The sequence below is a fragment of the Siphateles boraxobius genome, unplaced genomic scaffold (genome assembly GCF_051911475.1).
Source record: "Siphateles boraxobius isolate OS27281-9 unplaced genomic scaffold, OSU_SipBor_1 137, whole genome shotgun sequence".
Lineage (NCBI taxonomy): Eukaryota > Metazoa > Chordata > Actinopteri > Cypriniformes > Leuciscidae > Siphateles > Siphateles boraxobius.
In genome coordinates, this window is record NW_027508741.1 from 1,244,559 (window position 1) to 1,271,545 (window position 26,987).

The window sequence follows — 26,987 nt, forward strand, 5'->3', positions numbered from 1 at the left end:
AAACAGACGTTAGAGGATTCAACCTGCCGACCCGAGGGTTTTGTTAACTCTGAGACACTCCAAAGGCCCTTTTATAGGCAAGTCACTTCACACTGCGGCCTTCTTGGTCAGACTTTCAATATCCTGATTTCAGGCTCTAGAACAGGTTTTCCTGCTTGAATGTTGATTATTTTCCTCATATTCTCCATTGTTGCGGCTCCTCTCTTCCCAGTCTGTCAGTAACGCTCTGTTTACTTCCTGTCTCTATGAAGCCCCGCCTTCTGAAAAGCACACTGTGCTCTGATTGGTTGGCTGGATCAGTGTGTTGTGATTGGTCGAGCGCTTCGAATGTGTTTGGGAAATGTCCCGCCCCTTACCATAACCGCCAGTTTAACACACTACTAACTAACTCAACCAGGCCCCGCCCCTTTATTCTGCGTATGAATTATTATAATGAGGAATATTGTGACGTGTTCGTTCCCGGGAGAAACTCAAGATACAATGGAGGCGTTTCAGGGAGTTCAAACTGATTCTGATATAGAGTTTGCAGAGCTTTTTCATGCTCAAAAAGCACATTAAACACACTAAAGAAAGATGAACATGATACAAAAAAGCACATTGCAATGCAATGCATACTTGCATCAAGTGATGATGCATCAATGCATGAAACTAGAAAACAGTAAGCTCACATTCTTATATGGAGTTCCAAGCCTCAAGGCACACACAAATGTACGTTTATGACTGTGCCAATTTACATCGTTTCACTAAAGCATTGCATTTCTAATGTGACACAATGCCTTCCACGGTGAAATGAAATCTAAAAATGTGTCGTCTAAAAATTCCATCGTGACTCAGTGAGGTCTAAATTCATTTAGTCTCGGCATCGGAGGCGCAGAAGATCAATGGCAGAGAATGGCTTCGGGTCTCCAGCGAACGACCTCGTAATTTAAATCAACTTAACGCCGTGAAAGAGACTCGGCCTTTAATGACTAGCCTTTGGTAACTGAATCAACTCCTTAACAGAAGCCAATCAAAGCCTGCAGCAAAACACAGGCAAGAGGTGAAATATATTATTCTCAACTGCACATCCATCAGGCGAAATATAGTTTGAGGGTCATGTTTAGATGTTGATGATGAGAGAATACTAATGATGTATATTTTTCATTTTTCTATTGCTTGTTTATAAGAGAGAGGATTGTAGGAATATTTTTTGCTATTGAGTTTCACCATAGGCTACACTACCAGTCAAAAGTTTTGGATCGGTAGATTTTCAATGTTTTTAAAAGAAGTCTCTTCTGCTCACCAAGGCTGCATTTGTTTGATAAATCAAAAAACAGTAATATTGTGAAATATTATTACAATGTAAAACAGCTGTTTTCTATGTGAATATATAGTAAAGTGTAATTTATTCCTGTGATCAAAGCTGAATTTTCAGCATCATTACTCCAGTCTTCAGTGTCACTTGATCCTTCAGAAATTTGATGCTCAAGAAACATTTCTCATTATTATCAATGTTGAAAACAGTTATTTACATTTTTATTTCAGGATTCTTTGATGAATAGAAAGTTCAAAAGAACAGCATTGCATTACAGTCTACATATACGAAGTGTATATTCATTCGACTTCCTGTAGCTCATTGTTCGTTTAGTAACACAACACCGCCCTCTGCCAACCGCACACGATCGCCACGACCTGTCAATCACCAGCCAAGCCTCGCCCATCGGCAGCTTCCACTGAACCCGCCTCCTGTCAATCACCAGCCAAGCCCCGCCCACCGGCAGCTTCCACTGCAGCCGCTTCCTGTCAATCACCAGCCAAGCCTCGCCGACCGGTAGCTTCCACTGCACCCGCCTCCTGTCAATCACCAGCTAAGCCCCGCCCACCAAGAGCTTCCACTGCACCCTCTTCCTGTCAATCACCAGCCAATCCCCGCCTACCGGCAGCTTCCAATACAGCCATGACTTGTCAATCACTGACCAAGCTCCTCCCTCCACCAAATTTTGACTGTAAACATCCCGCCGAGAGCGCGCGCCATCTTGGTCGGATTCAATGAGAGGAAGCGCTTGCTAACTTCTCTCCGCGGGAGGGGAGAGAAAAGCCTGGCCGCAATCGACACGGATAAGATATTTTGAATGGTACGTTATGGAAAATGTGTATTATTGCGGATTAATGTGCGTGTGAAGTCTAATTTACGAGCAGGAGAATTAAATTTGACGCCGTTGCTAATCAACAGTTGGCTAATGCTAATTGCTAACGATAGCTTGAAATAACCTGGCTGTGCAAGCTGTATTAAAATATAAATCCGTTATAACTTTTAGGCGTTATATGTGACAAAGAAAAATTATTGATAAGCATGTATAATGTATATGTGATATAAGCATTGGTTATTTTAAAGCTAACTAACTCAGCTTGCTAAGCAACAACTTAGCCAAACGCTTGTGTGGAAATTAACGCAATTGTTTTGCTTCGTTAATAAATGCATTTTTTGTCATATTTTGCGTGCATTAAATCTTTTTAAAAACTTTGCATTGGATTATGTGGCGTTTTGGAGCCGCGGAATTGTGTTTTATCTAGATTTCGTCATGTTTTAATGTTGGTGTAAAGGCGGGCAATGTAGGCTAAGCATGCAATACAGTAAATCCAAAGATGTGTTTGTGATTGATTGCGTAAGATTTGACGTATGCATGTTTTAGATATACGGTGTCTCAAGCCCTAGTGAGTTGCCGTTAGATAACATTTGTGGCATGTTCAAGTGCATGAAACTTTATTGTAGTCCTAATTTTGATTGAATCCTCTGGTTTATCCTCCAGGTGTAGCAGAGAGGTCTCAGAGGATTGACCAGACACCAGGGCAATGTTTTACGCCCACTTCGTCCTCAGTAAACGTGGGCCGCTGGCCAAGATCTGGCTGGCGGCCCATTGGGACAAAAAACTGACCAAAGCGCACGTCTTTGAATGCAATCTGGAAAGCAGCGTGGAAAGCATCATCTCACCAAAGGTGCGTCTTTCTGCTGCTTGTTTGCTTTTGAATGGTGTGTGTTCATGCATATGCTAATTCTGTTTTTTCTACTCTACTAAATAGGTGAAAATGGCTCTGCGTACATCTGGCCATCTTCTCCTGGGCGTGGTGAGGATCTACCACAGAAAAGCCAAATATCTTCTGGCTGATTGTAATGAAGCGTTTATCAAGATCAAAATGGCTTTCCGCCCAGGTACTGAATCTAAAAACCCTGTAACAGTAAAAGCATTAATTTCAGAGCCACCTGGGTTTGCCTGGTAATATTTACTGGAATGCATTGTGTGTTGCCAGGTGTCGTTGATCTTCCAGAGGACAACCGTGAGGCTGCGTATAATGCCATCACTTTACCAGAGGAGTTCCACGATTTTGATCAGCCTCTTCCTGATCTGGAGTAAGACACGCTTATTTTTGTTTACATTTTTCATATTCAGTCTAGATTAAGACTAAGACAGTGTATGGGTCATTTTCATTGTAATTGTGATCATTTTGCTTGATATAAAACTACACAAAGGTCCTGGATTATTTTTTTATAATTATCTATTATACGTCTGCGATAAATAGGGGTGAGAATCGAAAATCGATTCCAATTCTGCAATCAAATACTTTAGGTCAGGAACTGGATACTTTTTATAAAATAAAAAATTAGATTTCTCATATCGATTCCTTTGTGGGCATTTCAATATGACTTTAAAACATGCAAGCACAAGAAGACTCACGCGCCGTTGTCTGTGCTACACGTGTAGCGATATATAATTTTAAAGTAAAGTATTTGTAATTAGTGGCCGACCGATATATCGGCCGATATTTGGCTTTTTTTTAAATATCGGCATCGGCCGATACGTTTTTCTGATTGGCTGATGTGTTGGAAGCGGGACTTTTATTTTGACGGCGCTACGGACTTTTATTTTGCCGGGCGGCGCTGAGAACACCAGCACCTGAGAAGAGAACGGCAGCGCCTGATCACACAGCGCTCACTCACATTCTCCGTCTTCATTCGTTTACGATCTTTGTCAGTCAGATCTAATACTTTGTTAGACAGAACCGGTGGCTACAGAACTGGTCAAAGAAAGTAAATGGTATGCGATAAAGTAATACGTTTGCTTTTATATTATTTGTAACCGAAAAGGCAAACAATCAGCCTAAAATACTTTCTCATTTACCGTCAACATTCAGCAAATGCACATCTACATCATTTAAACAAATCTCTGAATATCTAATAAACATTTAATTTCACAAACCTTGCAGATTTAATCAAATCCAGCTGTGATATCTTGACGTGTGCATTTGTAGCCTGCATAAACGTGTTCCTGCGAGTGACGGTCCGTGTGAAGTGAGTGAATGCGAACAGAAGATCAGCTTCACAGGAGACGCGAGAAACTTTAAATCCTTCTTTTTAAAATATGCTGTGCTATATCCAGTTGCCCACTGTGTCATATTCATGTCGTTTTCACTGTATGCTGTATGTAAAATTAGCGTTGTCTTGTCAAAAGTCAAAGTAAAAAAAAGTCTTTATTTGAAAAAATATGATTATCAGTGATTACAGATTAATTACCAGATTACTGAGTGCCCTGTTACAGTGTTCACTTCCTTTTTATTCACATATTCATATATATTTTCAAACAATTACTTTATTTGTGAAAAATTCTGTAATAGGATTGCAGATTCAAGAAGTTGCCATCTAGTATAGGGCCTAAGCATGTTTATTTTAAAGATTTTTAAATATGTATTAAATTTATCACATTTATTTAATATTGATTTATATAAATATAAAGTGTATATATATATATATATATATATATATATATATATATATATATATTAGTGCTGTCAAACGATTAAAATATTTAATCGCGATTAATCGCATTAATGTCATAGTTAACTCGCGATTAATCGCATTTAATCGCACATTTTTATCTATTCTAAATGTCTCTTGATTTCTTTTTGTCCCATTATTTTTTCTCATTTTAATGCTCTTATCAACATGGAAAAGTGGATCGGCTTGCTTTGTGCAAATGTTTTTTATTGAAAACAACATTGGCATATATTGTGTTCAATTTCACACTAAAACATTCTTACTTGGAGCAAATAATCTCTCACACAATGTAACACTGTCCATCAATAAAAGGGTGAAAGAAATACTGACGAGGTCCTGATATTGACGAGGGGGCGGAGAATTCGCATCAGCTGTGTGTGTGTGTGTGTGTGTGTGTGTGTGTGTGTGTGTTTGGCCATCATCAAGTGGTATTTCAGACTGGACGTGCTGCGATGATGATAGCTCAGTTCACAACGACAAAACACACAGATCACTTTGGTCTCGTCAATGGAACCATTTGGCAACTTTTTAAAAGTAAACGTTCCATTCAGAATCTTATTGGCATCCATTTCGGTGTCTCGCGCTCGTCATCCACTCAAAACTGGACGTTTTGAACGTTCCTATAAAATTCAGAAATAACGTTTTTATAACTTAATGGGAACGTTATGAAAACGTTCTTATAACCTAAAATTGTTAGCTGGGGAAGAGGAGAGATTCGCGATTGCACTGAACACGTTTTAAGTGCAGGCACATATTGTCTGAGCGAGCCCAGAGAAAATTCTACCAAGAGCAGCGTATCTGAGAGCGCGCGACTCGAGCAGAGAGATTCGTGCTCGGCACATTATATTCCACGCGCGAGCAGAGAGATTCGCGCTCGCGCATCCGGCTCGCAAGCCCAAACAAGTGTGTGCGGCGTGCCTGTTGTTTTGTTTCAAGTCTAGCTAGATCCGCTTGCGCTTTCAAAACGTCCATGCCGCGTCCTATTGCAAAAGCATGTGAAAAAAAAACTACAAAGTTTGCTAGGCCAAAAAGACCGTTAATCGCGCGATAAAAAAATTAACGCCGTTAAAATGGGTTTGCGTTAACGCCGTTAATAACGCGTTTAACTGACAGCCCTAATATATATATATATATCGGCCACCCTGCTCTCTAAGATATCGGTATCGGCCATCAAAAAACCCATATCGGTCGACCACTATTTGTAATGATCCATAATGAAATTAGGCTACTTCAACATATTTTATTAATTATAAACAAAAGGAAGTGAGTTGACAATAAGTGTTGCGATAGTTACTTCACTTTGCCTTTTCTGATTTGGGTGGAAGCTCTTAAGGTTGTCCTGGTTTCCTCGTCAGCGATGTTATTAATTCTGCAGTAGGGGTGTGCCATATCATACCGTCCACGATAATACCGGTATACATTTTTACATGATAAAAAAAGTGTCATATCGCGATATCAATGATATAGCAACGCAATGACGTATGGCGCATTTACGTTCCCTAGCACGCACAACAACAACACCTGTCTGAGCGCGAGAGCAGCCTATCAGCCTCCGATGACGATTCAGCAATTTCACAAACAGCTTGAGTGTTCAGCGGGGCTGCCGACGCGCGTCTTCTCTCGCGCGCGTTTAGGAGTCGGGACATGACTGAATGGTCTCTTGCACAATCGGCCCATCAGTGCATCGTAACTAAAGTTTATAATTTTCAAGTCTTCTTAATTCTTATCAGTTTAAACATTCAAACGGTTTTAAACTATCCAGTTAGCTACTCGCGCACTCTCTGAGAGAGTTGCACTGCGGGCATACATAGAGTAGCCTACAGCTCGCGAGAAACTAAAGTTATTTTTCGCGGATTATATTGATCATTTTAATGGGGGGAAAAATGCAAAATTGTGTAAAACTTCCGGTCTTGGTAAGTGTACTCATAAACACAGTCGGTTATGTATAAAACGCATGTGACAGTGTGACAGACAGTATAATGAAAACAGCAATGGCTCCGTGCACTAGCTGTAAAAGTGACAGCAGCCATAGGCTATGCGTCTGTCATTAATGTTGTCGTCAAAACAACAAAAGATAGCTTTAATTGTAATGACTGAGAATTATTAGCCTATGTATTTAATTTAATCAGGAAACAGAACTAAACTACTGTGTTATTTTACATTTGATTACTTTATGTTTCTGTAGTATTTCTGAATACTGGTGTTAGACCTACACACATTTAACATTTAATTCAAAGATTGAAACAAGCTTCCTTGTGTTGTGTAAACTCTTAACAACAAAATTACCACATTGTAAAAACGCAATGAGTGAGCAAACATTTAGGCGAGATAAACATAATAAGAAAATGTTCAACAACAACAAAAAAAATGTCTATATCGTCATAAATATCATTATCGCAAATATTCTTGAAATATCGTGATATAATTTTGAGGCTATATCGCCCACCCCTATTCTGCAGTGAATTCAAACGCTGGATCTCCCAGCGCTGTGTAATAAGTGTATCGCGTGTTAGAGATCGGCCTACAAGTAAACCTGTTCTGAGCTCACGCTGTGCGAACGTTTCAAACGAATAGCACGGTTTCGTTTGCCGTTTAAAGGGGAACTCGGCAACTCTAGCAATTTCTTTGATTTTCACTTTTGTTGTCGCATGTTTTGTCAGTGAGCGCCCCTGCAGCTGCGAGGCGTATATTTCACAACACTGTCATAAAAAAAACTCACTTGCGGCCCCTCCTCCCCCTTTCTACCGCTGCTCATGTGCATTTGTTATTATCGGAGCCGGCCAACTTTATCGTGTGGAGTGTGTCTACCGAGGTGAGTAATACATCACACACATTGAGGGCGGCGTGTGTGTTTATGTCGAATTACCGTAAAGCAGTTTGTGTTTCTCGCTCGTTCTCGCTTCTCACGAGACTTCCTATGTCCAACTTACCGGGACGTTAGTCTCCATGTTGCAAGGTTGGTTTTTCGCCTGGGAACGCTGGGGGGAGCTGGGAAAGTCACCATTCTCACCAGAACAGGTTATTAAACCATCCAAATGATTTCTAAACGGTTTTATTAAGCTGAAATAGTTTGCCAGGTTCCACTTTAATGTTTCTCGCATGTAACAAGAAGTTGCAACTCTTATTAATTGGTCAACGTGGCGGTCGCCCATCTGGAGCCGTACTTGCAGAAAGTGTGGCTCTTGTCCAGGTCCCTTTTCCTTTCAACTTCATAGAAGCCAAAGTTACGCTAGTCGGGTTTTCTGCACGCCACAGACTGTCCAGACACCTTTTACGTTCCGTCGACTTTATCAATTAACATTTAGAAAATTGATTTTTGACATTTGTGAGTCGATTCAGAATCGTCCGCATCACGATGCATCTAAGAATCGATCTCACCCCTACCTGAATGTGAATTTTTTTGCATCTGTGATTTATAAATGATGCATGTGTGTTTCAGTGATATAGATGTGGCACAGCAGTTCACCCTGAACCAGAGTCGTGTTGAGGAGATCACCATGAGGGAGGAAGTCGGAAACATCAGCCTCATGACCGACAATGACTTTGGTAAAAACTCACAAGCTGTTTTAGTGTTGTCAAAAGTACCGGTACTTCGGTACCAAGTCGGTACTGAAATTTTGAAACTGACTGAAATAATTATATACGCCCACTGTTGTACAGTAGATTTAGCTACGTCGGTCTTAATGTAATAAAAATACTACTAGTAATAATAAATGTGTGCATAGAAGGTTGTAGGGGTGTAACAATATATTTTGTCACAATATATCGCAATACAAATTTTTTTTACTGTATGTGAACTGAGAAGTTTAGTGTTAGTACTACATTAAACTACTATATAATGTTGAATATAATGTATAATTATGCAATGGGTCCTGATAAAGCCACATGTCTTATGTTATCAATAAAAAGTGGCCTACATTATTTTAAATGCATCTAGTCAGTGCAAGAAGATTCATCTAATATAAATCTGTATTTTCAGCTTCAGAATCATGAATATTTTTATTCTGGTGTCTCTATTGTCCTGTGCTTTGGGTTTCCAGCACCAAGTCTATTCATTTACACACATTTTAGCACTTTAATCAACAGCATTTTTTTTGTTAACCTGTCTTGGAGTATCGCAATAATATTGTATTGTGAGTTCAGTTTCGTGATAGGTATCGAATCGTGACATGAAGGTATCGTTACACCCCTAGAAGGTTGATTTATTTTTCACTTGATCTTTTTATAAGCAATGTTAACTTTTATACGGCATGTAGCCTTCAGTGCTTCTGTATTATGTACTTATGATAACCATCATAAATAATAAAGTAATTGCATTTAATTTAATATTAATGGTTAAATAAAATGGTTACAACAGATTTTGCTGTGGTACCGAGAACCGTAAAATTTGAATGGTATTGGTACCAACTACTAGAATTTTGGTATCGTGACATCCCTAAGCTAATAATAATATTTATACTACAGTAATTAACATTTGAATTGGATCAAAAAAGTTAATACAAGTTGTCCTAATATGAGAATTTGACGAATGCTTTGATAAAAGGTTTTGATCCACTTCAGACGTTGACTACTGTAAGTGAGTGAGATAAGCCGTGATGTCCATGTACTGCATAACTTGTAATGTCTCTCCAGGGGACTTTGGCATGGATGATCGTGAGATGATGAGGGAGGAGAATGCTTTTGAGGTGGACATCATCCATGGATCTTCTGCCTCGAACCTGCTCCTGGAAGCAGAGCCTGGACCCGCTCACCTCCCCGACAAACCCACAACCCTCGACTACGACGACTTCGGGGACAACAACCTGGAGAACACCGACGGGGGAATTCTGAGTAAGTTCATGATGATTTGACCTGTGATTAGAGGTACAGGAAAAAATCCATTAATGTATGAGTCGCGATTCTATCTTTTACCGATTTGTATCGATTCACAAATTTCAAAAACCGATTTTCTAAAGCTTTACACTTCTTTAACTTTAACTTAAAGTTATTGACGTTAATCACAATAACACAGACGATTATACAGCGTTTTATTTTTACATTTTGATTATTCAATTGGTAACACTTTACAATAAGGTTCATTAGTTAACATGTTAACTACCTTATTTAATTAACATGAAACTAAAAATGAACAACACTGGCATTTATTAATCTTAGTTAATATTAATTTCAACTTTTACTAATACGTTATTAAAATCAAAGGTTGCATTTGTTAACATTAATGTACTGTGAACTAACATGAAAAAACAACAAACAGCTGTATTTTTATTAACTAATATTAACAAACATTAATAAATACTGTAATGAATGTATTGCTCATTGTTAGTTCATGTTAGTTAATACATTAACTAATGAACCTTATTACAAAGTGTTACCATTTAATTTCTGTAGTAGGGCCTATTTCTTAAACTACATGTTAAATAAACATATGCTACTGTACCTGAAAACTTAGTTTATTTTATTTGTAAATTTGTTCTAATGTATTTGTCCTATTGTTTGTAATTTGCTTCTTTGTTCCTATTTTTAATGCTAAAATAAAATTGCCTGCCTTGCCTTATTATAGAAGACTGTGTGTAATGATTATAATCAGCTTAAAGGGCATTTGTTTTATAATATTGGGTTGACTAAATGGGAAGAAAAAGTAAATAAATTTCATGGTTCACGTTTAATTCAGTGGAATTTTTTTTCCTTATAGACCTTTTAAACTGTCTCCCGCAGTCAAATAAGAAAAGTAACAAGTAACTATGAACATATCGAATTTAAATTATGTATATTCTGCAAAAAAAAAAAAGATAAAAAAAGCATTGTCTTCAACCGTTTGGAAAGGATAGACTAAGTATTTTATGTTAAAGCGGCACTATGCAGGATTTCTGTTTGCGCCCCCTAGAGTCGTTGTTGAGTACTTGTATTTAAAGTTACTGTCGTAAACACCACTCACGCAGAGCGTCTCTCCACTCATGGCCTCTGCACTTTATAATAATAAAGTAGCTTACCGCGTTAGGCTTACCTGAGCCTAAATGCCAGATGACACCAATAAAGTGTATCATGTACGTCGCATTATTTCGCAGGGCTCTCAAGTTTTGAGGGCAGGCAAGAGTGCATCCAGCCGACAGATACATGTTTGTCATTGGTTGCTGCGTTAAATCTTACCCAGATACAATAGTGCTATTTTCTGATTGGCTATTGTGTAGCTCGACGAACAACACCAGAGCGTCTCGCGCTTGATTCCTGCCGGTTCCACAGTGAGAGCGGCGCGGCCAGAGTTTTGGCATATTAAATATTACAAATAGTTTTTCAGCGTGAGAAATACAATGTGTGGCGGGAGAGCGTGACAAAAGACCGAAATGAGTGACTGTCACGCTCAATGCGTGACACTTGAGAGCCCTGATTTCGTAACAATGTCCGTTATGATGTTGTTAGACATGATTATTGCAATTTATCATAATAGTTTGCAAATTGCGCTCATTTACACTATTTACAACATGTAGGCTTATTTATGTCCTGATAATTGTGTGAGATACTGACAACTGTTCTCATGATAATCGCAGGAATCAACTTTAACAGTGAAAGCCTGAGCGAGTGGGACTCTTGTCCGGTTCCTCGTGCTGTCAGATTCTCGTTACCTTTTTCTAGACTCTTCCGACCGCGCGCGCTTTCTTCGTTTTTTTTTCCGCCATTCTGAAAACGCAGGTCCGATGTTTACTCGTGTCTGACTCCTCCCTCGGTCAGTCTGCCATTTCCTCTTTCTCCGTTCCTCCGACAATGCTTTTCTAGCTTTCTGCTTCTTATATGCCAGCTTTGCCATGGGACGAATGTTGTTCTTATAGCTAGCCGTATCCTGGATGGGGGCTGGTACGCGTGCAGTGCCGTAAAGCAATTCGCTAGGGCTGGGGCGGTATGGATTTTTTCTAACCGCGGTTGAAAAGCAAGATTTTCCCGCGGTATGCTTTAAATACAACCACCCCATGACAGACTTTCGCGCACGCACCAGAAGTCGTTTTTGCTTGACAGACTTTAAATATTGTCACCTACATCCGAAAAAAACGAGCACAATTTGAAAGTCAAATTTTCATCAAGCAGTAATTTGGCATGAACCAATCACTGAATAGATTTCCTTATTTAAGAATATTCTCAGATAGATTCGCCTTGAATTCATCATTTTCAGGAGAATACATTATGATGTTCACATTGGAAATTAAAGAACACTTATTTGCACATGTCTTAATTACAAATATTATACTCCATATTTATGTTTACATAATCTAGTGTTATTTTTTATTTAATCTATGTCGATTATATGAAGAGTGAACAGCATGAGTAAGATAGGATCATAAGATGGGTCAGACACGAATTTGACCACTTTATTAAGCTTTGTTTTGTAGAAAGCCTTTCTTTAAATTAAATTTCGTTTTGTATAAATTGTACCTTAATTTTAATCACTGTTTCATTAACTAATTGCCTGGAATTAAGAAATAAGAAGCAAATAGCAGACATATAATCAGGAGGACGTGGAAGCGCCGGTGCGATCTCTTGCGCGTGAACTGGACCTCGTCTCATAAATGAACCGAAAATCTGCGTAGGCTAGGCCTAAATGTCTACTTTTAAACAAAATTCAAAACGAAATGATAACATTTTAGTCTACAGTAGCCTAGTCAGGTAAGGTCAGGTTTGCCGATGTGCGTTATAGGCTATTTACATATTGTGCGCTCCACAACTCGCGAAAGGTCGGATATGCTCCATCTTTTGATGATAAGTTTTGTTTAGAAAACCTTGAATCCATGTAAGCCACAATATCATTAGACATAATCCATGTCATTAGAATCAATGAATCCATGTCATTATACACAACGTGCACACATGTGCAGGCCAAAGTTTTTTTTTTGTTGTTTTTTTGCGGTGATGACGGTGACGAGCTCAGACCCGTGTTTGGAGTCACGTGACCGCGGTAATGCGGTAACCGTACCAGCCCTACAATTCGCTACCTCGCGAGACCTGATATCACACGATACTTCCTAACACTGAGGCCGGCCGGCCCAAAGTTGCAAGGGTGGTTTTGCGGCTCACAGGCACTGGGGGAGTGCGAGACGACCACCATTCAACACGAAATCAGTAATATAAACATTACAATGACTCCAAAGCTGTTCGGTTAAGGTAAAAAAGTTACTTAGTTCTGCTTTAAACAACATTGCTGTTTTGTAAAAAAATTAAATAAATTGAATCGAATCGTGAACAAGAACCGATTTTAATCTAATCGTGACCAACAATCTATTCGAATCGAATCGTGATCAACAATCTAATCGAATCGTGATCAACAATCTAATCGAATCGTGATCAACAATCAATTTGAATCGAATCGTGATCAACAATCAATTTGATTCAAATCGTGACCAACAATCGATATGAATCGAATCGTGGGATACCAAAAGTTTCCCACCCTTACCTGAGATGCTCTTGTGATGATACGTGATGCTGAACTGTGTTTTTGTTTATTTCAGTGGATAAGATTCTGAGCAATGACGATGGCGGTGGTATATTTGACGATCCTCCAGTTATCAGCATGGTTGAAAGTGTGATGCCTCAAGACCACGGCGATGATGAAGACGACTTTGATAATTTCTCTCGTGAGTAGATCCTAGAAACATTCTCGCCTCTTGAGTGAATCTATTCAACTTATTTTGCAAGCTGTTTTATGTGAATGTGTTAACTTCCGATTCATTAGCTGCTGTATTAAATGACTGGTAGAATAACATAATGCACAGAATGGTAAAACAATTAGTGCTACAAACCAGTGTTTAATTACGATAACGGTTTGCAATATCAAGAAACATAACGGATAGTTTTTGTACAGTTAAAATATCTGGAAGCAGATGAGACGCATTCAAGTTACAAATGGCTGTGTTGTTCTTACTTTAAAAATTAGGTGAATAAAATAGCTAACAATTGTGGAAGATGTAGAACCTATTTTTTACAATTTGAATTTTCCCTGCCACTTAATCAATTTCCCCAGAAATTTATAAAGGATTTTTTAAAAAATATTTTATTTATTCTGGAAAAAGTTTTTGAACTCAAGTTTTTGACTTGATCCTAAATTTTCAAATACATTTTACTCTGAGGTTGTACAATTAAATACTGAGAAATTGTAATTAATAAAATGCATTTAGTATAGGGTTAGGGTTAAGGATTGATTTAGTAATTATGCATAATTTACTGTTGTTACTTTAGTAAGATGTAATATAAAGTGTCAACCAATATTTGCAACTATTACTTGGGATTACTATTGGAAAACTTAAATCTTGCCATGCCAATTTTTTTTTTTATATTTAAAAAATGCAAAACTTACCCAATCATGAGGGTTTACAGGGATCCTTTCTGTGATGTGAAATTTCTTGTTTCAAATGTCAAGTCAATATCTGTAGGATATGCACTTTTTAATTATATGTATGAACGTAATGCCATTGACCCTCATGACACTTTTGCATTATTTCAGCTCCTGGCGGTCCTGACAGTCCAGAGTCTGGACCAGTCGAGCCTCTTCCCAACACCACAGACCAGACTGAACAGACCACTCTGGTGCCCAATGAAGACGAAGCTTTCGCTCTTGAGCCCATCGACATTACTGGTAAAAATGAACGATAAATTCATATTTAACCCTCATCATTCCCTGGGGTCATTGTAACCAGGAAATCATTTTAAAAAAAATTGTTTTAGTTTTCATGGGACTTTAGTTGCACTTGAACCACGAATACACACAAAATAAAATGTAATGGATTCGAGGATTTTTTTGGTTGAAATGTTAAAAAGGAACAAATCCTCGCAGATCAATTTGACCCCCTTAGGAATGAATGGAATGCTTCGGTACACATAGAAAACCTAAAAATGCTAAAAATTCAAACTAAAAATGCTAAAACTTTACCAAAAAATAATTTGAAATTATTTAAAAAAACAAAGCTAACCTTATATGTGACCCTGGACCACAAAACGAGTCACAAGGGTCAATTTTTTTTTTTTTTTATCTTCTGAAAGCCGAATAAATAAGCTAATATTTGGCCAAGATACATTTGACAAACAGCTATTTGAAAATCTGGAATCTGAGGGTGCAAAAAAAATCTAAACATTGAGAAAATCGCCTTTGAAGTTGTCCATTTATGTTCGTGATTTTGCTGCATCCAGTCAAAATAATTTTTGTTATGTATTTGCGGTAGGGAATTTACACAATATATTCATGGAACATGATCTTTACTTAATATCCTCATGATTTTTGGCATAAAAGTAAAAAATCTATAATTTTGACCCATGCAATGTATTGTTGGCTATTGCCACAAATATATAGCCGTGCAAAACCATGACTGGTTTTGTGATCCAGGGTCACATATTAACTGTAAATTTTGTGCCTGAATATCACTTAATAAAACACTTGTGGTGCGTCCTCAGTGAAAGAAACCAAGGCTAAGAGAAAGAGGAAGCTCATCGTCGACAGCCTGAAGGAGTTGGACAGCAAGACCATCCGGGCACAGCTGAGCGATTACTCCGATATCGTCACCACGCTGGATTTGGCTCCTCCTACTAAGAAGCTTATGATGTGGAAGGAGACTGGAGGCGTAGAGAAGCTTTTCTCGTTGCCGGCTCAACCTCTCTGGAACGGGCGTCTGCTGAAGGTGATGGGTTGATCCTGTGTCTCTTTAAGGGATAGTTCACGTAAAAATGAAAATTAGCACATGATTTACAGTACTCACCCTGAAGCCATCCTAGGTGTATTTGACATTCTTCTTTCAGACGAATACAATCAGAGTTATATTAAAAAATGTCCTGGCTCTTCCAAGCTTTATAATGGCAGTGAATGGCTGTTTCTGTTTTTAAATCCATCAAAGTGCATCTGTCCATCATAAAAGTCCATCTATCCATCATAAAAGTGCATCTATCCATCAATAAAGTGCATCTATTCTTCATAAAAGTGCATCTATCTATCATAAAAGTGCATCTATTCTTCATAAAAGTGCATCTATGCTTCATAAAAGTGCATCTATTCTTCATAAAAGTGCATCTATTCTTCATAAAAGTGCATCTATGCTTCATAAAAGTGCATCTATCCATCATAAAAGTGCATCTATCCTTCATAAAAGTGCATCTATACATCATAAAAGTGCATCTATCCATCATAAAAGTGCATCTATCCATCATAAAAGTGCATCTGTCCATCATAAAAGTGCATCTATCTGCATCTATCAATCATAAAAGTGCTCCACACTGCTCTGGGGGGTTAAAAAACATAATGAACATACGGATTCCACTTGTCTAAAGTGCAACTTACGCTAGTAGTGCGACGCAATGCTGATATTTATGCTACGCTACATTTGACGTCACAATTTGCACTTTATACGCAAGTAGACTGAATGGACGGAAGCTAGAATTTTACTTCATAAAGTTTTAAATATGGGTATTTTCCTTACACAAATGCATGGCTTTGCTTCAGAAGGCCTTTATTACTCCCCCCCCCCCCCCCCCCTTTAGTTTTATGATTGATAGATGCACTTTTATCATGGATTGATGCACTTTTATGATGGATAGATTCACTTTTATAATGGATTGATGCACTTTTATAATGGATTGATGTACTTTTATGATGGATAGATGCACTTTTATGATGGACAGATGCACTTTTATCATGGATTGATGCACTTTTATAATGGATTGATGCGCTTTTATGATGGATAGATGCGCTTTTATGATGGATAGATGCGCTTTTATGATGGATTGATGTACTTTTATGATGGATAGATTCACTTTTATAATGTATTGATGCACTTTTATAATGGATAGATGCACTTTTATGATGGATAGATGCGCTTTTATGATGGATTGATGTACTTTTATGATGGACAGATGCACTTTTATAATGTATTGATGCACTTTTATAATGGATAGATGCACTTTTATGATGGATAGATGCGCTTTTATGATGGATTGATGTACTTTTATGATGGATAGATTCACTTTTATAATGGATTGATGCACTTTTATAATGGATTGATGCGCTTTTATGATGGATAGATGCACTCTGATGGACTTCAAAACAGAACTGCTATTATAAAACTTGGAAGAGCCAGGCCATTTTTTTAATATAACTATAAGATTGTATTCGTCTGAAAGAAGAATGCTATATACATCAAGGACAATTCATTTTTGGGTGAACTATCCCTTTTACATCAGTGTGTTAAAGCTCAGGACTGAAATCATAGTAAATGTGTGTGTTGTAGATGTTCACTCGCTGCTTGACTCCACTGGTGCCTGATGAGCTGAGGAAGAGGAGGAAGGGAGGAGAAGCTGATAGTCTCGAGGACTTTCTGAAGGAGCTGGAGAACCCAGAAGTGCCCAGAGAGGAGCCAATGGGTCACAGGAGTGACGTGATTGGTAAGCTTTTGCGTCGCTACACAAGCACAGCTACTGTAGCTTAAATGTGCATTGTGTAATATTTAGGAGGATCTGTTGACAGACATGCAATATCATCAGTGATGGGGAGAAAAAATCATTTTACTGTCTCTTGTTCGATCTCGTTCATCAAAATGAATCAATTTGTCAAGTCAATTTGTTATTTTTCGTGGCTTTAAAGTCCCTGTAAAGGCAATTCTAAACATTATAAATGTTAGAAATATATTGCTAAAACACATTACAAAGACTGAACTGTGAAGAACCGAATTGTGGAGTTAGACCGCTAAACAGCTTTTCTTATGAGTGACTCATAAGAAAACAACACAGGGTGGCCGCGGGTCCTTAAAAAGTCTTAATGTCTTAAATAGTTTTCCTAATAAAAGGCCTTAAAAAAGGTATTAAAGTACCTTAAAGTATTAAAGTAAAAGGAATTAAAATTACTTAAATTCAGATTCAATTGACCCAATGTCCGTCAAATAACCAGTGAAGCATCGAATTGCGAGAATTATTCTGATTTTTTTACATAAACGGCGACTGATAATGATAATGATTTTCTGTTAGCGCTGTTGAGACTCGCGCTGCCTGTCTCTGTGAGAGATTTTATAGTGAGAAATCAAAACAAATGAGCATAACAGCACACACAAAAAAACTCAGAAGAAACATACTGAGGTAAAAATTACAAATGTTGAGTTTAAGTAACATCACATGACAGGAGCTATTTTGCTGAATATTCTCACGATTGCAAAGGTTACATTGATTTTAGTTCAATAAACAAGTAGTTAATATTAAATTACTTAGGTTAATCATTCCATGTGTATTTCCATCACAGGTTTGGTCTTAAATTTCATTCAAAGTGGCATTAAAAAGGTCTTAAGTCGTAAATTTAACTTGTTTATATCTGTAGACACACTGCTAACAATATAACGAACACATTTGCATCAGTTCACCGCTCAATCGCGAGTTACTGTCTGTACTATTAGTCGCTACAGCCTACAGTTTGCTAGCTAGATATGCCTTTGTCACGGAAATGCATATATTACCTGGATGCCATCACTTACAAAACAGATGGGTGTCCTTATTTAAATTTCCGAAAAACTATTTTATCAAGAAGAGGTGGATTAATTGTGTGGATCACCACCAACAACCGCCTCTAATGATTATTTTACACAGGATAGTTATAAACTTTCGTCAGAGACAACTGGGATTATCTACTAGTGCCAATATTGCTCATTTTTTCAAGATTTTGATAGTTTATTTTATTTACTTTGCGTCTTTTTTAAGCATTCAAATTTGGCTGGGTGGCTAACAACACATTTTTTTGTGGTGTGACAAACTCAGAACACATACTTAATTTTGACTTTACAGGGACTTTAAATGTTATACTTTTAACAGCCAAATTCCCCCAAAACATCCACCTACGCAATCTTGATCATATTCTGAATTAAGAAATCATTATAATGCAGTCAAAAATGTTTACAGGGACCATAAATAATTACTTCACCTTGCGAGTCTTTCGTTCATTTGTCACGTGACCGTTCATGAATGACCCATCGCTAAATATATAAAGTCTAAATGTATAAAGACCTTACATAATGAACATTTATATCTACACACACCTCACACTGAAATGCGCCGACATGTTTCTACATTAGCCTTAAACGGACAAATGCATTTATTCAATGTTAATACTATGCTAATGAGTTTGAATAAGGAAAGTGATGTCATAGTATCCTTTCAGTGGTTAAAGTTACAGCAGTCATTGCATCAGCTTCACTTTATTTGTACGTTTTATTTTTATCTATTTACCTTTTTTAGAATTTGAAAGATATATTGTTTGATAATTGAGATCTCTGTAGTAAACCAAAAAAGTAGTGCTTGAAAAGTCCTGGAATTACATTTCACAGTATCTGTACAAACCCTGAATTTGGGGGTTCAGTAGCATCTGTAAGATTGAAAACCCCTGGCTTTTAACACATTAGTGTAGTGGTCATTTAACAGCATTTTTTGTGCCCTACAGATCAGACCATCATGGAGGAGCACAGTTTGCTCCAGGCGTCCTCTATGGAGGGCAGCAGAACCGCTCTTGACGAGTCCATGATGCCGCCTCCATCTAACAAGCGGGGAATCAAGCGCAAGTCGCTCGAGAAAGAAGCAGCGTTGCCTGTAAGTTACGTTAAATCAACCAGATGATTAGGGATGCGCTGATCTAGTGCTGGGCGGTATGCCGGTTCATACCGAATACCGCGTTTATTTTTGTTATGATATGAAATTTTTATATACAGCAAAACTATATAATAATAATAATATACAAATATGTTCTAAAACTGCAAGAAAATCAAAGCCATAAAATCTGAACGAGGTGTTTAAAATTTGAGCTTTATCTCAAAAAATTAGATTTCAAGTAAAAGATTTTGTTTGGCTGCAGTACCGAAAGTTTCCACTAGATGAAATTCGCCTCCCATTCATTTCCAATGCGCTCATTTTTGACCGCGAGAGCTATTTTTTGTACAGGACCATTTAACCTTTTTGAATCATGTCCGTGATTTATTTATTTTTAAGTCCCAGAACCTTTTCCAAGTTTCGTACCATTCCAGTGAAGTTTAAATTTGACATTTTCGGTCAAAAATGAGCGAAGAGCACCTAAGGGATAGTAAATGTTTTGAAGCCGAGCCTAACAGTGCACAATTGTGGTTCCAGCAAATGGCAGTGTTGGATCAGACGCTTCCGCCCGTGGATCAGTCGGTCCTTTCCCATGAGCTCGAGATGCCCCAAGTGGATCTTCCTCCTGAGGACATCACAAACCTCTCTTCACTGGTGCCAGAACTGGACCTGTTAGACGACAAGGGCAAGGACAAGGACAAGGACGACAGCGACGAAGAGGTGAGGCGTTCGGCATTTACAGCTGGAAGAAAATCTCTCGAAATAGTTCACGATTCTGAATAGACGACTAAATAAAATATGTTGTTTACTAGAGGTTCTGATAAAATGTTAATGCAGTTTCTGGAGTCGATTTAAGGAAATATTGAATTCGTTAATACATCTTTTAATGATTCAATGACTCGCTCATAAAGACTTCACTTGTTTTTTATATAAGATGAATCAGCGTTTTTTAAATGAATCTCTTGAATGTAGGATTCAATGACATACATTTTTGAAAAGTCACAATGTAACAGACACAATGTTTATCTGAAGCATCAAGTTACTTTCAAAAGGTTATCTACTTTATTTTAATCATAGACTTTAATGTTTATATCCCAGTACTTCTGTGATAATCTGAATTTTTGTAACAGAAATAATGATACTGTGTGTTTGAAAAGCAGATTCACCGTGATCTTATACGTAGAGTTGGCTGCTGAATCATTATCATTTCAGAATAAGCTCACGTATGTTTGAATCGCGATCTTTTAACCATGTAGCTCCAACATTGGTGTTACTGATAATGGTTTGATTTGTTTTAAACAACAGGGCGAAGAGGGACAAGGAGACCAGGACCAAGAGGAGAGACGGTGGAATAAGAGAACGCAGCAGATGCTCCACGGCCTTCAGGTCTGTATACTATAGTGGAGAGAAGAGGAGTGTGTGTGTGAGGAGAGGAGTGTGTGTGTGTGTGTGTGAGGAGAGGAGTGTGTGTGTGTGTATGTGAGGAGAGGAGTGAGTGTGTGTGTGAGGAGAGGAGTGAGAGTGTGTGTGTGAGGAGAGGAGTGAGTGTGTGTGTGAGGAGAGGAGTGAGTGTGTGTGTGACGAGAGGAGTGTGTGTGTGTGTATGAGAGGAGTGAGTGTGTGTGTGTGAGGAGAGGAGTGAGTGTGTGTGTGAGGAGAGGAGTGTGTGTGTGTGTATGAGAGGAGTGAGTGTGTGTGTGTGAGGAGAGGAGTGAGTGTGTGTGTGTGAGGAGAGGAGTGAGTGAGTGTGTGTGTGTGTCAGGAGAGGAGTGAGTGTGTGTGTGTGAGGAGAGGAGTGAGTGTGTGTGTGTGAGGAGAGGAGTGAGTGAGTGTGTGTGTGTGTCAGGAGAGGAGTGAGTGTGTGTGTTTCTCAGCGTGGCTTTCTGCATGTACAGTAACATTTAGATTTTATATATTTCTGAAAGAAGTTTCTTATGCTCAACAATATTTAATAAAACGGGTAAAAACAGAAATATTATAGAGTATTATTTCAATTTAAAACAGTGTGAAATACAGTCAAACCAAAAATTATTCAGAAACCGGAAATAATTTAAAAATTTTTACTTTTTTTTCACTAGTGTGTGCAGGACACTATAGTTGATTTCTGTAAGTGAGGAGAGCAAAATAAAGTAAACTGTGACACATTATACACAACAATTCTTCATACAGCGACTACCAGTAACATTTATACAAATTTGGGACCAAAAATGATTCGGACACTTTGAGCTGATCATGTTTTGCTGAAGTGTTTGTGTGACAGATCGTTAACGGCAGGAAATGCAAACATTCGCCTGTCATTTATCAACCTCAAATATGGCTTACCATATTTAATGTTTTAACATAAGTATAATTTAGATAAATATTATTATTGCGCTATTATTAGGCACATATTCAAGTTTTCGTGTGGAGAAGCTTTTACTACATGATATACCGGCCGAAAATGACGGAGTATTTGTAAGTCAAGAGTAATGCAAACTGTAAAGTGTCTACTTTTATTTTTTTGTAAACCCACAATAACAACAAAACGTTGTGCTTTTGTAATATAATGCCGCTTTCTGTCAATTCGGTCTTGACTTGTAGCGCATCACATAAATGAACCGAAACTCAGCGTATACTTGCCTCACAGACACGAGAAATATATCTATAGAAAGCTTGATATTTTTACATTTGAATGAAAAGATCCCGATAGATTAGTATTCTCAGATTATGTAATTCTGAATGAAACGTGCATATAGGCGGAGATGTCAAATTAATCTGTGCATCCCAAAACATTAACAATAAAATTACTCGAATGTCTCAATCTGTTTTTTCCCACAACACATTCACAATCATTACATTACTAAGCTTTATGTTTGAATTTGTGTGGTGATTAGGAGTATTTTATACAGGCGATTAAAAGTGCATTATTATAATTTATGGCTTATTAAAAATAAACGTGCGATTAGTCGACTAATGGCTTAAATGAACTACTAATAGTCGACTAGAAAAATCGGTAACTCTTTACTAGAAGGTCCATTAGTTAACATGAACAATACTTCAGCATTTATTAATCGTAGTTAATATTAATTTCAACATTAATACGTCATTTAAAATCAAAGGTTGTATCAGTTAACATTAATGCACCGTGAACAAACAATGAACAGCTGGATTTGTATTAAAGACTAACACTGTAACATATGTATTGCTCATCAAGTAGGGCTGGGAATTGTTAGGAATTTCACAATTCGATTTTGATTTGATATTGATTTATCAGCTTCGATATCGATTCAATAATTAGTAAATACACAAGTAATTAAGTACCTGAGTATATTTTAAATAATGTGTGCGGTATTACCAATGTTTAAGAACAAATTGACCCCAGCATGTTTCCTGTCATGGTTTATTTAGCAGAACAAACTGTACAATAGGGCTGCAACTAACGATTATTTTGATAATCGATTAATCGGACGATTATTTTTTTCCGATTAATCGATTAATCGGATAGAAATTAAATTAGATTTTTTTTTTATTATAACTAAATAAAACCGTAAATCAGGGTATTTATGTGTAAAAGTGTACTTTAAAAAGTGCAAAAGCCACACATTGAGTTTTACTAATATCAATATTTGCATTGTTTTTAATGATAATTGCTGATGGCAAGTTGACAAACATGATTATTGTTAAAAAAATGATATCCAACATATTATGTTTTAACACAATTTTTGTTAAAACAAATTTACACAGACATGTTGTTCAGATGTGAATATCTGAACTAAAAACAAACTAAAAACATCTAAAATATATAATTCATTTAATTTTTATTTAAAATTAATTATATATAAGGAATATAAGGATAAAGAATATAATATATATTATATATATAATATATAAAAGAATATAATATAAGGATAAATTGATTAAATAAATATAGAAAGACTGAAAACAATTGTGTGAATGTAGAGCCGCAGTAGATCGCGTTTGAAAAACAATTAAAACTTAGTAGACAAATGCTATAAAAGAGAACGGAATGGAGGTAACGTTACCCAGCAAGCTAACAGGCTTGAGTAAAGGACAGGAGAAATTATGCATTAGTGCACAAGCATTCGCTGAAAACCACTGAGTACAGTGACTAAAAAACAATATTTTACTGCTGCTGTTATTAACTGCCTTTATATTTAATGCTTCACTTTGTAAAGACCGTTTTAATTTAACCTATTTCTGCGGTAGCGCTATTTTAATCCATCACTTACGTTGCGAGCGAACTGATTGCGCAACCTGATGCTCGAGACAAAATACAGACATCCCAAGATCCCGGAAGTCCCGGGAGTCTCCCGCATATTGATTGCGGCTCCCTGATGCCCGCGAATTAGTTCAAACTCCCGAAATCTAGAGCGCGCAAGCAAGAGCGCGCATGCGAGACAGAAGAGACTGCTCCAAACCGTGTAGCGCGCGCGCTCGGCAGAGCGCCTGAGGGAGAGAGACCTTGCGTGTGTGTGCGTACCAGTAAACGCTCCCCGTGACGTAAGCAGACCAACTAATCGATAATGACATTCGTTGACAACGATTTTCATAATCGATTATAATCGATTTTATCGATTAGTTGTTGCAGCCCTACTGTACAATATTGTACATGTTGAATACAAACCACAACTGTAACAAACAGGTGCTTTATTTAAGCACCTCTAAAGTGCATGTAACTGTAATAGAAATTATATTTCTTCCTATACATTCAAGTTATAAAAGAAATGTAAACTGAAGCACAAAATGTGCATACTCATAAAAAATGTGCTTCGTGAGGCACACGCGCACACATTCGCACACACACGCAAGGACTCTCGCGCTCTGTCGTGCGCGCGCTACGCGGTTTGGAGCTCGCGAGCTCTAGATTTCGGGAGATTTGAACTAATTTGCGTACATCAGGGAGCCGCGATCAATATGCGGGAGACTCCCGGAGACTTACTGTTGTTCTTATTATCATTTAAGAGGGGTTAGGAACATTCTGGGGTAGCTTCAGCCTAGGGATGGGACGATTACCGGTTTCACTATAAACCACGATAAAATGTACTGACGGTTAGTAATATCGTTTAAAATTCAATTATCATTAAAACCGTGTTTGATTATTGCGATTTTAATAACTCACTATAAATCCTGTCCAGCCAGCAACAGTCTGACGCAGGCGCGCAGCAATGTTTTTTTGTTTTTGTTTCGAGAAGGTGTGGCGGAAGGCGGTGACCGTGTTCGGGAGATTTTTCAGCCTTTTAAGACGACCAAATCTGAGGTGTGGTCATATTTTGCCATTTACAAAAAAAAAGGGAAACGTAATCGAGGATGGTCACTGTCGGCAGAACATGCACAAAAAAGTCGCAGTGATAGAGGTAAACACTTCAAATCTGCCGAGTCGTCCTGTGTGACCATCACACACTGTTGTAGCGAACGCAAGGCAAGTTCACTTTGACCTCAATACTAAAACTACGTCTGGGAAATAATTGCGCACAAAATGTTGTTTTGAGTAGAAATATTGTATCTCACTCACTTGAAATAAACTTGAAGCTTCCGCTAAGAAAAGTTCGCAGCAATAAGTGGCTTTGAGCCAAAGACGAACGAACAAGTTCAAACAAGACTATGAAGAGTGACATTTAAGCGATAATAATGTATATTCATTGTACACTTATAACACTGATTCTTTTTACCACATAATTACAGGGAAAAATTGAATAGAGATTAATGTCTCTAGCCTATTCTTGTCTGTTAAATCCATTTTTTACAGCGTACGTTACAAAACTCGTCCAGACAAGATGATCACAACAATATTATCAAACTCTGTAAACAATAAATCAACCCTGATTTAATTTTCAATACAATCAAAAACGGAGACGCAGGATGACACGTTGTATTTAAATGAAATGAGAGAGCGCGTCGGTTATGTATGTGCGCTGCGTTATAATGCGTTGCTATTGACGACGGTGATTATAAGGAAGGAAACGCCACAGAATAGAATCTTGCTTTAGAAAGTGCACAGAGCTGCTCGTTTTATTTGTTGTTTGTAGATTCTCAAATATAAAACTTGTTGAAATGTTTTCAGTGTGAGCATCAGTTCTTTTTTAACACTTTCATCTTGTTTTAACAAAACCCTGATAATCACGATAATTTTGGTCACTATAATCGTGATATGAAATTTCCCTACTTCAGCCCCCCTAAAATAGGCCTAGCGACGTCCCTGGTTGGCGGTGCAGGCTTGAACGGAGTGCAGCTGCTGTCCGCCATCTTGCGGTTTTGGTAACCGCTGAACGCTCTCACTAGAGTGTTGCCCACAGCGCCGCCACTGGCCGGTGCGCTGAATCGATTCATAGGATTTGATGAATCGATATTGAATTGAGAAACAGATAATTGCAATGCATTGATGAATCGATATTTTTACCCAGCCCTATCATCAACCTTATTGTAAATGTTCAGTCGAGGGCAGCCGTGATGTTCACGCATGACCCGAGAAAGACGTTAACATCTCGTTTTCTCCTGTGCTTTGACAGCGTGTGGTGGCTAAAACCGGAGCCCAGTCCATCAGCCTCCTCGAGCTGTGCCGAAACAACAACAAGAAACAGGCAGCGGCGAAGTTTTACAGCTTCCTGGTGCTGAAGAAACAGCAGGCGATCGAGCTGACGCAGAGCGAGCCCTACAGCGACATCGTCGCCGCGCCGGGCCCGCGCTTCCACATTGTATAGATGCATAATCTGTTCTGTTTTTAGTAGTTGTATTTAACAGTTTTGTTTTGCTACTGTTGCTTTTTGTATCTGTTTTTCTTCTTTGGGGCCAATTTAAAAAGATTTTTTGAGTCAAACCCTATAGATCATGAAAACATTGTATCCACAAAGTAAAGTGTTAAATGCTTAGTACATGCTGGACCTCAATATTGACAAGACCGTTGGGATCTTTCAGATTCACTACTTGTTTACCCCCATTGTTCTGTTTTTATTTTCCTTTATAAGTTTTACATTTGTAGTAAGTTAGTTATGTGTACATTTTAACTTTTTAATAATGTCACAGTTGAGAGACAAAGGTTTATTTTTGGAAACCCATTTGGATTTAATTACACAATAGTTCAATGTTTTGTATCTCTCTTTTAATGGCAATTATGATTATTAAAGGTTTCTTAAACTCTTAAATACAATTGGAATTTTTATGCACTTGATTAAATTTTGATATGGATTGAAAAAAAGAAGTCACCTATGTTCCTCTCATTTTACCTGGTTCTTTAGTGTGTGTGTGTGTGTGTGTGTGTGTGTGTGTGTTGACCATTGCAAGACTCGTAAGATTTAATTTGTCTCATGGTTAAAATAACCCAATATCAGTGTTTTTGCCATTTTTTAAAGGGACTGTAACCTTCTAATCTTCAAATACAATGTCAATTTTTTATGAATCTACAGATAACCTAATATACACTACGCATACAACAGTTCATGCTGTGTGGAGTACTATATCCCACAATGCAATGTTCTGCTTAATTATTCGACTTTTATTACACACACAAACCCACTGATGATAACTGCAGTGATAAGGTTTGACGACATTATAACATACTACTGTTTCAAACTTTTACTGTTGCATGATATGCAATGTT

The 26,987-nt window shown here is 37.8% G+C and overlaps 1 protein-coding gene across 1 annotated transcript; it reads left to right on the plus strand.

Moving 5' to 3' along the window:
• The first annotated feature begins 1,971 nt into the window (after positions 1-1,971).
• rad21a (RAD21 cohesin complex component a) lies at positions 1,972-26,585 on the plus strand. The gene is made up of 14 exons (XM_077229968.1): positions 1,972-2,114; positions 2,790-2,976; positions 3,061-3,190; positions 3,289-3,388; positions 8,250-8,356; positions 9,443-9,640; positions 13,303-13,428; positions 14,295-14,426; positions 15,239-15,462; positions 17,062-17,215; positions 19,251-19,396; positions 19,931-20,113; positions 20,699-20,779; positions 25,900-26,585. Exons 2-14 carry the CDS (start codon positions 2,833-2,835, stop codon positions 26,089-26,091), a joined length of 1,917 nt encoding a protein of 638 aa, XP_077086083.1. The 5' UTR covers positions 1,972-2,114; positions 2,790-2,832; the 3' UTR covers positions 26,092-26,585.
• The last annotated feature ends 402 nt before the right edge of the window (positions 26,586-26,987 follow it).

What these genes read in the sequence shown, in the direction of transcription:
- rad21a (XM_077229968.1), top strand. Translation starts at nt 2,833, where the DNA reads ATGTTTTACGCCCACTTCGTCCTCAGTAAACGTGGGCCGCTGGCCAAG. An exon ending in CACCGACGGGGGAATTCTGA is followed by an intron (nt 9,641 to 13,302) that starts GTAAGTTCATGA and finishes TGTTTATTTCAG; the next exon opens with TGGATAAGATTCTGAGCAAT. An exon ending in GGAACGGGCGTCTGCTGAAG is followed by an intron (nt 15,463 to 17,061) that starts GTGATGGGTTGA and finishes TGTGTGTTGTAG; the next exon opens with ATGTTCACTCGCTGCTTGAC.